Genomic DNA, 13847 nt, shown 5'->3' on the forward strand with positions numbered 1-13847 from the left:
TCTTGCCTCTATTGTATGCCCTATGTCCCCCATGGGATATGGGCATTCATTTATTCATCATAACAACGGGGTGTGTACCAATGACCTATTGAACTCGGATCAGTTAACTCACATCTGTTCAGCAAAGCTGTTTTAATTGTATAAATCACTCCTGTGAGACAGTGTCTCCTTGTTTCTCTTACAGACTGTCCCAGTGGAGAAGCAGCTCTTGGAGTTCAGTGGAGGCATTTAGTAGCCTCAGCCGTTCAGCGGCACTCAATGCCTCCTTTCTTTTGTGATAGTGCCACATCTCTCTGTTCAGTTTTTCCTCTGTTTAATTGCTCTGGTCTCTGTCCACTTTCACTCCCCATCATTTCCATATTAATCTCATCTGAGCTTACGCTTGGAAGGCTGTAACATCATCCAAAATGGTTGCTGATGGTGATACAGCGTCTCAGGGCAGTGGTGTGCGGCTGAAGCAGGAGATTTCCCTCCTTCATGGGGTTTGTCTCATTGTGGGAAATATGATTGGCTCTGGCATCTTTGTCTCGCCAAAGGTAGGTCATCTACTCCCCCCCCCTCCCCTTTTTTAAAAAAAGTTATTTATTTTTATGCCTGGGACTTTTTTTTCTGGTTCAAACCTTGTAGATGAGTAAAATCAAAATGTTTCTCCTTTGACTTCCATGTAAAATGCATATTATTTACTAAACAAATCTGAAATTGATATAGTTGAGTATTGTTGTGGAGTTCACACTTGAGCTGTATTCTGTGTTTACACTACATCTTGGATCACTAGGTTGATTTTTTTTGGTGTCAAATGACAGCTGGGTACCTGCCTTTTGTATGTGTATATTTATGATTCACTGCTCTCCTGCAGGGAGTCCTTATGTACACCCGCTCATTTGGGATGTCCCTGGTAGTGTGGGCCATCGGAGGGATATTCTCTGTGTTTGGAGCGTTATGCTATGCCGAGCTTGGTACCACCATCCGTAAATCTGGTGCCTCCTATGCCTACATCCTCGAAGCCTTTGGAGGTTTCCTGGCTTTTATTCGGTATGTAGTTTTTAACAGCGCACAGCTGAGCCTTTCTATTAGCCCAACAGGTTGTTTGGAGTATACCAAACATGAAGCATAGCTTTTAATATAAAGATTCAGTATGTTGACTGTCAGTATTATGTGAAACAATAATTAAAATGAATAAATTTGTCTCCAGACTGTGGACGTCCTTGATGATTGTAGAGCCGGCCTGTCAAGCAGTGATAGCCCTGACCTTCTCAAACTACCTGGTCCAGCCTTTCTACCCCTCCTGTTCAGCCCCCTACGATGCTGTCCGTCTTATTGCTGCTGTCATCATATGTAAGGCTCTTTCTCTACTAATCAATATTGCGTAATTGATTTGACCTGTTTTTTTTTTCATGGATGTTATAATGCACAGCTTCTGAATTAACCCTCTGGCTGTTGGATGGTGCCAGGTCACTTCTATGTGATTTATACTCTTTAGCTACACCCACTAGATGCAGGGTTTTCTGTAGCTATATTTTTCTTATTACTTTGTTCCTTCCATCAGGTATTCTCACAGTTGTGAACTGCATGAAAGTGAAATGGGGTGCCATCCTTCAGGTCATCTCCACTTTCGCCAAGGTCCTAGCTCTAATTGTTATCATCATTGCCGGACTGGTTAAGTTGGGACAAGGTAAGATGCCTGAATAGATTCTATTTAGGATTTTTTTTTTTTAAAAAAGGAATACTCCCATTAAGAGCTCAACTTTGAGCTAAAGAGAGCGTTATCAGAGTGGCAAGGCTACTGATTGGTCTGTAAACAAAATTTGTTCTAAGGCTCAAAACACAGTTCTTGTATAATAATTAGAATAACGGTATATAATAACTAGACTCATTTGAAAGTTGAAAACTGCAGACATTAAACGGTTATACACATTTTCCTCTCCGCCTTTGGTGAGAAAAGCTAAAATGTTTTATTTTAATAATATATAATATGAAAATTAAAAATAGGATATATTTATAATGTATACTTTGCATTGTTGCAGGTTTTGACCAGAATTTTGAGGACTCGTTCAAAGACTCCAACCTGAACCCTGGTGATATGGCTCTGGCCCTTTATTCAGCACTCTACTCATACTCTGGCTGGGATACACTCAACTTCATTACAGAGGAGATCAAGAACCCAGAGAGGTACAGAATCTTGTATTTATATTTGTATTTTTTTTTTATTCCTGGCCATGCTTTAGATTGTTATGCAATTTCTAAGCAGTCTAAAGCTATTGATCTTGGGATCTTAAACAATACCACCTCTCATTTTCCATTGCAGGAATCTCCCCTTGTCCATTGCTATTTCCATGCCCATCGTCACAGTGATCTACATTTTGACCAACGTAGCTTACTACGTCGTCATGGATGTAGACAAAGTGCTCACCAGTGAAGCTGTTGCTGTGGTGAGTCTGAGGCTCCATACTACAGTCACTTTGTGTGCATATTTACACATAAGCCCTAAAAGATACCAATATTTACACCCTCTGCTCAGCCTCTTAGAGGTAGCAGGTTGTGATGTGTCCTTCCTGTTGTTGGCTGTCATCCCTTTCAGTCTGGCTAACAGCCACTAGCTCTCGCATCTGACTACAGTACTCGTTTTTGGTTATACGAGACTGTAGGATTCAAGATGACAGGAACCTCATTTAGCTAAAGAGGTTAGCGCTGCGCACAGAAACGAGGGGAAGTTCATGATGTGATTAGTGTGTGGAGGAGGAAGATTTGTACTTGTCAGTGGTATTTACTAATCTTTTTTATTGGAGTGTTCGTTCTAATGGCTTACTAATGTTCTCTCATTAAGCCAGGGCTTTTCTGCCCTCATGAATTGAAACTGTGAGATGCAGCAAAATGTTCATGACCGGATCAGACAGGTTTTGGAGTTTGATGTCGATTCTCATTGTGCGCTGGTTATACTGCACAGCTCAGTGGCACACTAAAACCTGATCAATATTGGAAGCTAAACTTGATAAAATCACTTGTAGAATTTACCTTAGGTGTTTTGGGGTTTTGAGTTGGTTCAAATGTATGATGCTGCATCAGTACTGAGTCACGCTTTTTGAGAGCAGCTCTGCTTAACTCCCCCAGATGAAACAAGGTCTAGCTTCTCCAACAAATAACATCGACTCGGAGCTTCCAAAGAGGCACCACAGTATAATATTTTACTCAGTTGCTGCTGGTTGCCTCTGCTTCTGAATCTTGTCATTCGACTTGGGTTTGACTGTTCATTGTGTAGCGTTACACTTTCTCGTGTTCTTGAAAAAGGAAGGGAAAGGAGCATCAGGAAACGTCGGGGTGTTAACATACAAAGATTAGCCAATTTGTCGTATTAGTTCCAGTGTCTTGTAATTAGTGGCACACATCTGTGCTGATAAGTCACATTATTACTGAAGCTGTAATTTGTCAGTGGTCTCACATGAACAGGAGTGATAAACAATTTGTTGGATGCCTCCTCAGACATTTGCAGATGAGGTGCTGGGCTGGGCTCGTTGGTTGATTCCTCTGTCTGTGGCAATTTCCTGCTACGGAGGCCTCAACTCATCAATCATTGCAGCCTCAAGGTTGGTAAACTCCTAAAGCTAGTGGACTGTTTTTCCCCAAATGTCTGTCATTTTTTTTGTTAATTCCATATAGCCAATCAGCAGCATAGTGATCTTTGTTCTTCAAACATATTTTTCTCTCGTAGATTGTTTTTTGTTGGTTCCAGAGAAGGCCACCTACCTAATATCCTGTGCATGATCCACATTAAACGTTTCACCCCAATTCCTGCCCTGCTTTTCAATGCAAGTATCCCAATAGTTTTTAAAAAAAAAAGATTTTTAATGAAAATCTGTGTGGTTCATCATCTCTGTCATTAATGCATGAGTATTTGCTCCTGAACTTAATCTTCGTGTCTGTTTTTTGGTCTTTTTCTCACAGGGTGCCATGTCTCTGTTGTATTTGTCTGTGCCAGATGTTTTCCGGTTGATAAACTACTTCAGTTTTAACTACTGGTTATTCATCGGCCTGTCAATAGCCAGCCAGATCTATCTTCGCATCACAGCTCCTGACATGCACCGACCTGTTAAGGTACCAAAACTGATGCAGCATTTTTAAAGACCAGAGTGACTGAATGTGTCATCAGTTGTGTATTAGAGTGCTGTGAAAAAGTATTTGGCCCCTTCCTAATTTCATTCATTTATTTATTTTCATATTTCTCACACTTAAATGTTTCAGATCATCAAACAAATATTAATGTTAGACAAATATAACCTGAGTCAATACAAAATGCAGTTTTAAATGATGATTTATTTTATTAAGGGAAAAAGTCACCCTTGATAAATCGTGAATTAACTGTGATTAATCACATTTTTTGGAAAGCTGAGTTCATTTTCACTTGCCACACCCAGGCCTGATTACTGGCAGACCTGCTGAATCCAGAAATCACTTAGAACCTGTCTGACAAACTGCAGTAGGCCAAAAAATCTCAAAAAACAACACATCGTGCTGCAATCTAAAGAACGGCTGAGAAACAAAGTCACTGACACCCATCATTCTGGAAAGGGTTACAAAGCCATTTCTAAGGCTTTAGGACACCAGTGAACCACAGTGAGAGCCATTATCCAGGAACAGTGGTGAGCCTTCCCAGGAGTGGCCGGCCTACCCAATTTACTCCAAGAACCCATTGGCAACTCATCCAGGAGGTCACAAAGATCCCAGAACAACATCTAAAGAACTGCAGGCCTCATGTACCTCAGTTAAGGTCAGAGTTCAAGGAGTTCCAAGGAGAAAACCACTGCAGACCAAAAAACCCCCACAAAGACTCGTCTCACATTTGCCAAAAAAATGTAATTTTTTGGAAGGTTTGAGTTCTGTTACATCTGGCATAAAACTACCACCGCATTTCATGAAAAGAACATCATACCAAGAGTCAAACGTGGTGGTAGTGTGATAGACTGCGGCTGCTTTGCTGCTTTAGGACGACTTGCTGTAATTGATGGAACCATGAATTCTGCTCTCGACAAGAAAATCCTGAAGGAGAATGTTTGGCCATCCGTTTGTACACTGAAGTGCTCGTGCAGCAGGACAAAGATCCGAAACGCCTCTAAATAGCTAAAAAACAAAATGAAGATTTTGGAGTGGCCTAGTCAAAATCTGGACTTAAATCAGATTGAGTTGGGATGACCTTAAACAGACCATTCATGATTGAAAAACCTTCAATGTGGCTGAATTAAAACAGTTCCTCCACAGCAATGTGAAAGACTCATTACAAGTTATCACAAATGCTTGATTGCAGTTCTTGCTGCCAAGGGTGGTAAAACCAGGTATCAGGGTTAAGGGGCAAATATGTTTTCACACAGGGCCAGGTAGAGTTGGATTATTTTTCCCTTAATAAGCAGAATCACCCTTTTAAAAACTGCAGTTTGTATTTACTCAGGTTATCTTTGCCTAATATTAAAATTTGATCAATAATCTGAAACATTTAAGTGTGACAAATATGCTTAAAACAAAGAAGTCAGTAAGTGTTATTCATTACATTATTTGTGAGGGTTCTTTCATGTCAGAACGTAGTTTAATTAAAGAACCAGTTCTATTGCCAGTCAACCTACATAAATGCATTTTTGACCAGTAGTAAATGCTTTTGACCAATAAAACATTATCAACCTTTTTGCTACTAAATTATTTTTGTGCTATTGAAATATCTAGCTTGCTAGTACCACCTGATAAAGTAAGCGTGCAGCCTTGGAATGACATGGTCATTATGCTTGATTATAAGACTTAAGCCATTTTGTTTGGTGGTTTGCCCATGTCTTACGATTATGAAACATATACATATGTAAATTATACGTGCAATAATATAGGTGTACACAACACTATTTTTCCAAGAAACATTTGAAAAAGAAGAAAGTAAAAGATCAAATATTTAATGATCTGTCAGGTTTCCGATATGTGTCTCCCCCCAATAGTAAACTCATTCCTATGCCCTTGCTTTTAGGTATTTTTTTAATTTCACACTGTCATACTTGGTGCAACCTCTCAGCTCAGAACGAGCCATTTTCACTCCCCTCCCTTTAAGCCAACTTAAGTAATTTCCCATATTGTCCAGCTCACAGCCCACATCAAATGCTGTGCTTGAAGAGGCAATCAAAATAATGAGCATAACAAAAGGATACAAAAAAGCTCACATATGCAGGCTGTTGTCCATGGTCTGTTGATGGATACACAATATTTTGTTTACTCATCAAAAGTGCACCCTCTAAAGCAGCTTTTGTTACAAGTTGCGACAATGTTAATTCATGGTGATGGTAATTTGCAAAAATGTCACTCTGATCCATACTTTTTGTCCTATTCTCTCCTCTCTCTGCAGCTGTCTTTGTTCTTCCCAATAGTTTACTGCCTGTGCAGCTTATTCCTGGTGGTGGTGCCCCTCTACAGCGACACAATCAACTCTCTAGTGGGGATTGCTGTGGCAGTGTCTGGAGCACCGATCTACTTCGTTTGTGTTCACCTACCTCGCAGCTCCAGGCCAGCCTTCCTTGGCAAAATGCTCAGTAAGAGACTCTGCACTGCATGTCACAGCAGAGGTTATATTTGCTTTGGGGAACTCTTTAAGTAGGCTGTCAGATTAGTTTATCAAAACACTAATTTATTTTTGTTTTATTTATTAACTTGGGCTGTAGTTCCTAAATAATTCCTCTGATGCACTAAGAGTAACACATTTGCCTAGTCAAGCTATCAGTCTAGCTTTACATTCCCTTTTTTTTGGGGGGGGGGGGGTGCCTTCTTTATCTTCCTTGCAAATTAAAATTCCCACAGGTTAAAAGCAGGTATTTCCACTTGAAACCTGAATCTAGTTACAGAGGAGTACAGGACTGATGCCAGCTAACAGACACAGAACAGATCTCTGTGAATGAATGTGCCTGTGTTGTGTTACTGCGCACAGCACTTTAAAGTAGCTTAGCAGTCTGGTATTACCTGTAGTCCAGCTACCATAGAAACATATGGAAATGTTAAACGCTGTAGAGGGATGGGGGTTAGTGTTTCAAGGTTCAGTTTAGCATAAAGGCCACTTACACAAAAGGCTTCTATATCACAAAGATGTTTGTAAAGCTCTTACAGTTTAGAAATGCTGTTCTAATACTAGGGCTGGGCGATATATCGAGTTTTTTAAAAATATCGATATATTTTCATATGCGATATAAAATGAGACGATATTGTTTATATCAATATAGTCTGTCACGTTACAATCATACTTTTAGCTCCACCAGTTCTCCTTTCTCTTCTCCCAGTTTGCCTCTGCACAGCTTCACGCTGCCCCGCCTCTCTCCCCTTCACCCGTTAATCATGCAGGCAGCAACAGCATGGCAGTGTTCCCAAATTAGTGACTTTGTTGCTAGATTTAGCGGCTTTTCAGACCCCGCCGGCGACTTTTTTTCTCCAAAAGTGACTAGCGACAAATTTAGCGACTTTTTCCAGTGAGGTCGGAGAGTTTTGGAAACCTGAAATCCTCCGCTGTCGCCGTGTTTTGTGTACATACAGTCTTCATACTGCGTCCGTTTGTGCGATTTGGCATCGCCCGGACCTCCAAGAGTCCCTGGTTTCAGGTAAGAGGGCGCCACCATACACAGCAGAAGTTGGTTTGTACCGTAAGTCACGTGACCTTAATAGCGGAAGTGGGTCTTTTTCGTGTGTTTGCAGACACGGCATTGAGCATGTGTGCCCGTTGCTGTGATATATCAGCGCATATGTCTTCGGATTTACTGAGCTAGCTAAAATGCTGCAGATGGAATTTTGTTCATTCAGTCTGTCACAGTACTGGATGTACAGGAGTACACACAAGAGGAAGCACTTTCCAGTGAAGTAGACTTCACCAGGCTGGCTTTTTAAAGAATAAGTCAGCCTTTTGCTATTTTTGCTCTGTATCTTTTCTGTTTACATTTTAATAGCACAGCTGTGAGTCTTTTTATAGAGGGAAATAAGCATTAATTTATTTGAGGAGCATTATTATTAAAATATGCCAATAGTTGATTTTTGAGCAAGTTCTCATGTATATCTACTGAATGTTAATAAAAATGTCTCTGTGACATTTGGGACATAGAGCTTTGACTCTTCATACCTTTTGGGAAGAAAAAATATCGCTATATATCGTATATTGCCAGTCAGCTAAAAAATATCGAGATACTACTTTTGGTCCATATCGCCCAGCCCTATCTAATACTATTAATACTGGACTAATTTAAACATTGCTTTAGGCTAATTTTTCTAATACTATCACCAGTATTTATCAAAGGCCCTCATTTTCAAAGGTGAGTTCTTGTGAGCTTCCTTCTGATTTTTCTTTTTCTCCTTTCCCACAGATCATCTTTGTCTGTACACCCAGAAACTGTGCATGTGTTGTGTGGCCTCGCCAGATATTGATCTGGACAACATAGACCCAGAGAAGATCGAGTGATTGAGCGGCAAACAAGTCAGAGTGAAATACTGTACGGAGGGATGAAAGAGGATGAATGAATACACAAAGGAATCTGGGAGCGGCAGACAATCAGGACTGGGATGAACATCGCCTGAACGATTAAAGGAAAACGGATGGAGAAAGTGGAGAGATTATTGCACCACGCCACTTGCCCTCCTCTTCTCTCACACACGTGCCATAAAGAAGGAAGAAGCAGGATTTTACTTAGAGACTGTACATTACAGGCCTCCAACACACAAGACACACAGATACACATGCTAGAGCACAAACACAGTGCTGGTTGTTCAGTTCTGTACACACATGCCTACACAATGCAGCTCACACTCGTACATAAGCTTATTACAGCTGGGAATTTTTTTTTTTTTTTTTTAATTAAATTAAAGAGACGTCCTGCTGTATCTATGATCACAAATCTGCCGTGCTGCGTTCCGTCCACCACAGCTGCATGTGGGATCTTTTTTTCTCTCTCCCTTGCAGCAAAATTATTTGTCATCTTCAGGGCTCTTTTTTTTTTTTTTTTTTAATTATTATTTCAGGTGCCTCCTAGTAGTAGCTAAAAAAAAAAAGAACCTTCCATTAGAAAGTCTTATGACTTACCAAAGTGTCATTTAAGAGTCTGTCTGCAGTTTGTGTTTTTAATTCAGTGATATTGGTCTCCTTGTTTGTTTGTTTCATCTGTTTACAAAAGCATACTATAAATTAAGAAAATTTACTATATTTAAAAAAAAAAAAAAAGTCAGGTTTTTTCCCTCCAAATGGGACCTTTTTAGGTACAGACCTCAGGATTCACCTTGCTGATAAGCACATGTTATTGCTGGTTTGTTTTAATCTCTTTTTTTTTTTTTTTCTTCTTTTCTTACCCACTCCTGTCTCCTGTTAAGGATTTCTGTCACAGATTAGGTATTTATTATATTCTTACGGTAACATATCGCCAGCGTCAGTGGCATTCACAGAATGAGCAGCGGTTTCAAACAGACTGAACCTTGAAGCGTGTTACAGCGAAGCGTCGTTGCTTTCCAGTGATAAAATTAATAGCTGTAGTGGTGATATGTTAAACTGGTGTTTGTGTTGTACTTTTGTCTTCATAAATTGTATGTGCCTTTAGTGAGTGTGGTCTAAAGATCTAATGTAGTCACTCAGCACTTGTTCTTGAGCACAATTGCCGACACATTGCTGTAGAATTCGCCAAATGTGTTTCAGGTCATCCTTTATTAGTTTCTTCAAATTGAAGCTGCCTCACCAAACACATGTTTTAGTTGTGGTCAGTTTGTCATCAGCTGGAAGTAACCAGGCCTTAGATTTAAAAATCCTTAGTGTCTCAACACGGGCGCTTCCTCGATACGAGTTAACAGAAGCACAGGGTTCTCTGCTTTATATGCTCATTTGCTTTCTCTGGGATCAGAAGTCGTCATTTAAACCAAACTAGTGGGTTGTTTAAACACAATAGCGTATTTGTGTATATTTCAATATACTGCCATGTAATAAGCCTATTATACTCAAAAAATGCAAAATGAGATTGTTGTATTTGTTGTTTTTATTGGGTACCAAATGTGTCTTTGCTGCTTGTGTTTGGAAAGTTTTGTGTTGAATGTGATTTTTAGTACCTGCTTTGTTACCAGTTCATATTTATTTTGAACAGAAGTGAGCTTCTCCGGTGGGGTAAAATCTTGTTTACCCACTCAGAGGCAGGAAGTGTGTTCTGTGTCTTATTTGAATAAAGCCGAGTACAGAATGTGCTTTGTGTACCCTTAAGCGACTGTTCTTATCGACTGCCTTTCTTGTGACCTGAACACACAAATGTCTCCGAGCACAGGCAGCCACTAGAGGTCACGCTCTCATAACCCTGCATCCACTCACTCTGCAGCTTCATCTACAGCTCGTTTAGCCTCAGGGGCCTTTTTGTTTGCTGCTTCAAACTGTGATGGTCTCAGACAAATCTTGATATATTTTGACAAAATTGCCACTGAAAAAAATAAAAATAAAGCCAGGCGGAGCTAAGTCCAATCTCAAAATCCACAAACACTTCAGTGATGTTGTTGGTACATTTTCAGGCATTTGCTTGGTTATATCACAGTGGATGTACAAAGTGACTGGTCTGTAATTTTATTTATATATATATATATATATATATATATCCATCCATTCGCTTCCGCTTATCCTGGTCAGGGTCGCGGGGGGGCTGGAGCCTATCCCAGCTGTCATAGGGCGAGAGGCAGGGTACACCCTGAACAGGTCGCCAGCCTGTCACAGGGCCAACACAGAGAGACGAACAACCTTACACACTCACATATATATATATATATATATATATATATATATATATATATATATATATATATATATATATGTGCTCAGTGTGAGCCTACTTTCATCTGTGAAGAGCACAGTGCGCCAGTGGGGAATTTGCCAATCCTGGTGTTCTCTGGCAAATGCCAAGCGGTGTTGGGCTGTGAGCACATCCCCCATCTGTGGACGTCGGGCCCTCATACCTGAAGTCGGTTTCTAACCGTTTGTGCAGACACATTAAAATTTGTGGACTGCTGGAGGTCATTTTGCAGGGTTCTGGCAGTGCTCCTCCTGTTCCTCCTTGCACAAAGGCGGAGGTAGCGGTCCTGCTGCTGGGTTGTTGCCCTCCTACGGTCTCCTCCACGTCTCCTGGTGTACTGGCCTGTCTCCTGGTAGCGCCTCCAGCCTCTGGACACTACGCTGACAGTCACAGCAAACCTTCTTGCCACAGCTCGCATTGATGTGCCATCCTGGATGAGCTGCACTACCTGAGCCACTTGTGTGGGTTGTAGAGTCCGTCTCATGCTACCACGAGTATGAAAGCACCACCAACATTCAAAAGTGACCAAAACATCAGCCAGAAAGCATAGGTACTGAGAAGTGGCCTGTGGTCCCCAGCTGCAGAACCACTCCTCATGCTGCCAGTAGTGACACTGACCCAAGCCAAATGCAAAACTAGTGAAAAACAGAAAACACATGCTGCTCTGTGAGTGTGTTTCAGTAATAATGTCTCTAACAGCCCCTCATACAGATCCTGTGTTGGAGTCATCTCCTTGTTGCCCCGCTAGTGTACCTGTTGTTAATTTCATTAACACCAAAGCAGCTGAAACTGAACCCCCTCTGCTACTTAACTGACCAGATAAATATCCCAGAAGTTTAACTGACGTGATGCTGGACTCTGGCATTAAACAGTGCATCTTTAAATTTTTTGAGCAGTGTAGGTTTGGGTGCACCCGTCTATGGAAGCTTGTTTCTGCCACTGAAAAAAATAAATAAATAAAATAAAGCCAGGCAGAGCTAAGTCAAATCTCAAAATTTTCACTTACTGACTCAAGCTTCTGAATAAATAAAAAGTTTTGAGATAACCCCAAATTTTGACTTGTAGGTGGCAATTTTTCTATAACTTTCAGTTCATGCTTTGTCTGAAACAAGTTGTTTTAGCACCTCTCCTTCTAAGCAGACTTTCTTCTGACTGGCTTCCTGTTGCAAACAGAAGGTTTGAACATTAGGTGGGTGGAACTTCTGTGCTCACACCCAGATCTATAAGGGGCTGTTGGGGACATTATTACTGCAACACCCTCACACATGCTGCTCTGTGAGTGTGTTTCAGTAATAATGTCCCTAACAGCCCCTCATACAGATCTGTGTGCCTAGGATGGGCATAAGGATATCGCACTGAAATCATAGAAGCATTTAGAGCAGCCTGAAGCCTGAGCTTTTGGTTCATGGTGAGACTTTGCCCATTTTTAATGTGAGAGAAATTAAGGAAAAGCTGATGGGTTGTCTTTTACACTTGTTTTGCATCTTACTTACACAAGAAATTCTCTGTTTCTTGGCATCTTTTCTGTCCTGTCTACTTTCCAGTCTCCTCAGGTGGCTGACCAAGCCCCACCTCCTGTCCATCCAGGTTACCTTGCCTCCCTGGAGGCTCAGTGCAGAGGCATCATATTTCACCACAGTGTGTACTCTGTGTGCTTCAGATGCTGCCCGTCGATAGCTGCTCCTTCCTGGGGAGAGGCCTGACTGCGTTCCTCCCCAGAACCAAGGGAATTGGGTTCCACTGACTCATGCATAAAAGATAAAGCAGTGCAGGGGAAATGTAGCCGAGCACCATGACAGCTACAGAAACTGCTCTCTCCCGCTGAGCAGAGGACAGGCCCCGGCTAAAGTGAATTTTTAGTATTAAAAGCTCAAGGCTGCTAAGGCTGTGCTTTGAACTGCTGATGCTCTGGAGGGAGCATCTCACCTGGGGATGGGCAGAGGAACCAGGGTGCTGTTCTTTGATGGATGAGTGGCCGTTACACACTGGCACCTGTTTGGCATCATGGAACTGCCTCGACGCCTGAACTGGATACGTAACAGAGCCTGGAGGCCTCATGCCTGCCGCAGGCACTTCAATCGTAAGTGCAGCCTGTGTGGGTCAATCAGGGGATTAGTAGCCGTTTCAGGAGTACTACAGTACTGTAATCTTGATTTATATTATTTGTGTTTCTTTTTACTCATACATATATATATATGTGTGTGTGTGTGTGTGTGTGTTTCTTTTAAAACATCTGCCTTCTGGGTCTTCTTTTAATTGTCTAAGTGCTGCTGTGAACCTGAGAAGTGATGTCATCATGGGTTGTCAAGAGTAAGCTGTGACTGTCACAGAGCTGCCGCTGCAGGAGCATCATGTGGTGGACTGCACACACATTTGTATTGTGTGCCTAGTCATGCCTGATGATTTTAAACATGTTCACATTTTAGTGAACTAAAAGTCAACAGGATAGCATCAGTGAATCCTGTTTTTCTGTTTTGTTTTTTTGTTTTGTTTTCACACCAGGCTTGCAGTGGCTCTCTGCTGCAACAATGAGCAGACTGTAGGTGTCAAATAAAATTAATATTAAGCACTGATTGCACTGAGAATCCATCAGTTTTTGAAAACATGCACCATGCACCACGCTGCACCACGCTGATTCATGGATATTAAAACCATCTTGACTTACCTGCAGACCAAGATCACACCTGGTTCGTGGCGTTTTCTCTTTAAGGGCCAAACAAGACATTACAAATGTTACGGTTTGCTGATAGTTGACGCCTTTGTTGACAGATAATTACGACTCACTTTTTCCCCTCAAAATCCCATCAGAAGCAAAGCTAGTGTAACACAGAGATGGCTGTCGGCCGACACGCCAGTCTGTTTGATCAGGTTTAATTGAAACAGCATCTGTGTTGATTATGTAAGATCAGACTGTAGGAATTAAATGGATGCAATTCAATACAGCACCTGTGTGGCCATGCCGAGCAGCTCTGATGTTATTTTATATGGTTTGCATGTTGTTTATAGAGCTTAATGTCTGTAAACTTTTCTGTACCTTTTAGAAATACA

At 41.2% G+C, this 13847-nt stretch overlaps 1 protein-coding gene across 1 annotated transcript in view; it reads left to right on the top strand.

The window, feature by feature from the left end:
• LOC115788340 (Y+L amino acid transporter 2) overlaps positions 1-10225 on the top strand; it is a 13757-nt gene extending 3532 nt beyond the window's left edge. Inside the window, exons 2-12 of the mRNA XM_030741319.1 lie at positions 185-536; positions 857-1032; positions 1193-1335; positions 1547-1672; positions 2025-2169; positions 2306-2429; positions 3478-3581; positions 3707-3803; positions 3940-4089; positions 6368-6551; positions 8358-10225. Coding sequence (XP_030597179.1) covers positions 408-536; positions 857-1032; positions 1193-1335; positions 1547-1672; positions 2025-2169; positions 2306-2429; positions 3478-3581; positions 3707-3803; positions 3940-4089; positions 6368-6551; positions 8358-8452 — 1473 coding nt within the window. The 5' untranslated portion in view covers positions 185-407 and the 3' untranslated portion in view covers positions 8453-10225. The remainder of the gene's footprint in view (positions 1-184; positions 537-856; positions 1033-1192; positions 1336-1546; positions 1673-2024; positions 2170-2305; positions 2430-3477; positions 3582-3706; positions 3804-3939; positions 4090-6367; positions 6552-8357) is intronic.
• The last annotated feature ends 3622 nt before the right edge of the window (positions 10226-13847 follow it).

The sequence above is a fragment of the Archocentrus centrarchus genome, chromosome 11 (assembly GCF_007364275.1).
Source record: "Archocentrus centrarchus isolate MPI-CPG fArcCen1 chromosome 11, fArcCen1, whole genome shotgun sequence".
Classification (NCBI taxonomy): Eukaryota; Metazoa; Chordata; class Actinopteri; order Cichliformes; family Cichlidae; genus Archocentrus; species Archocentrus centrarchus.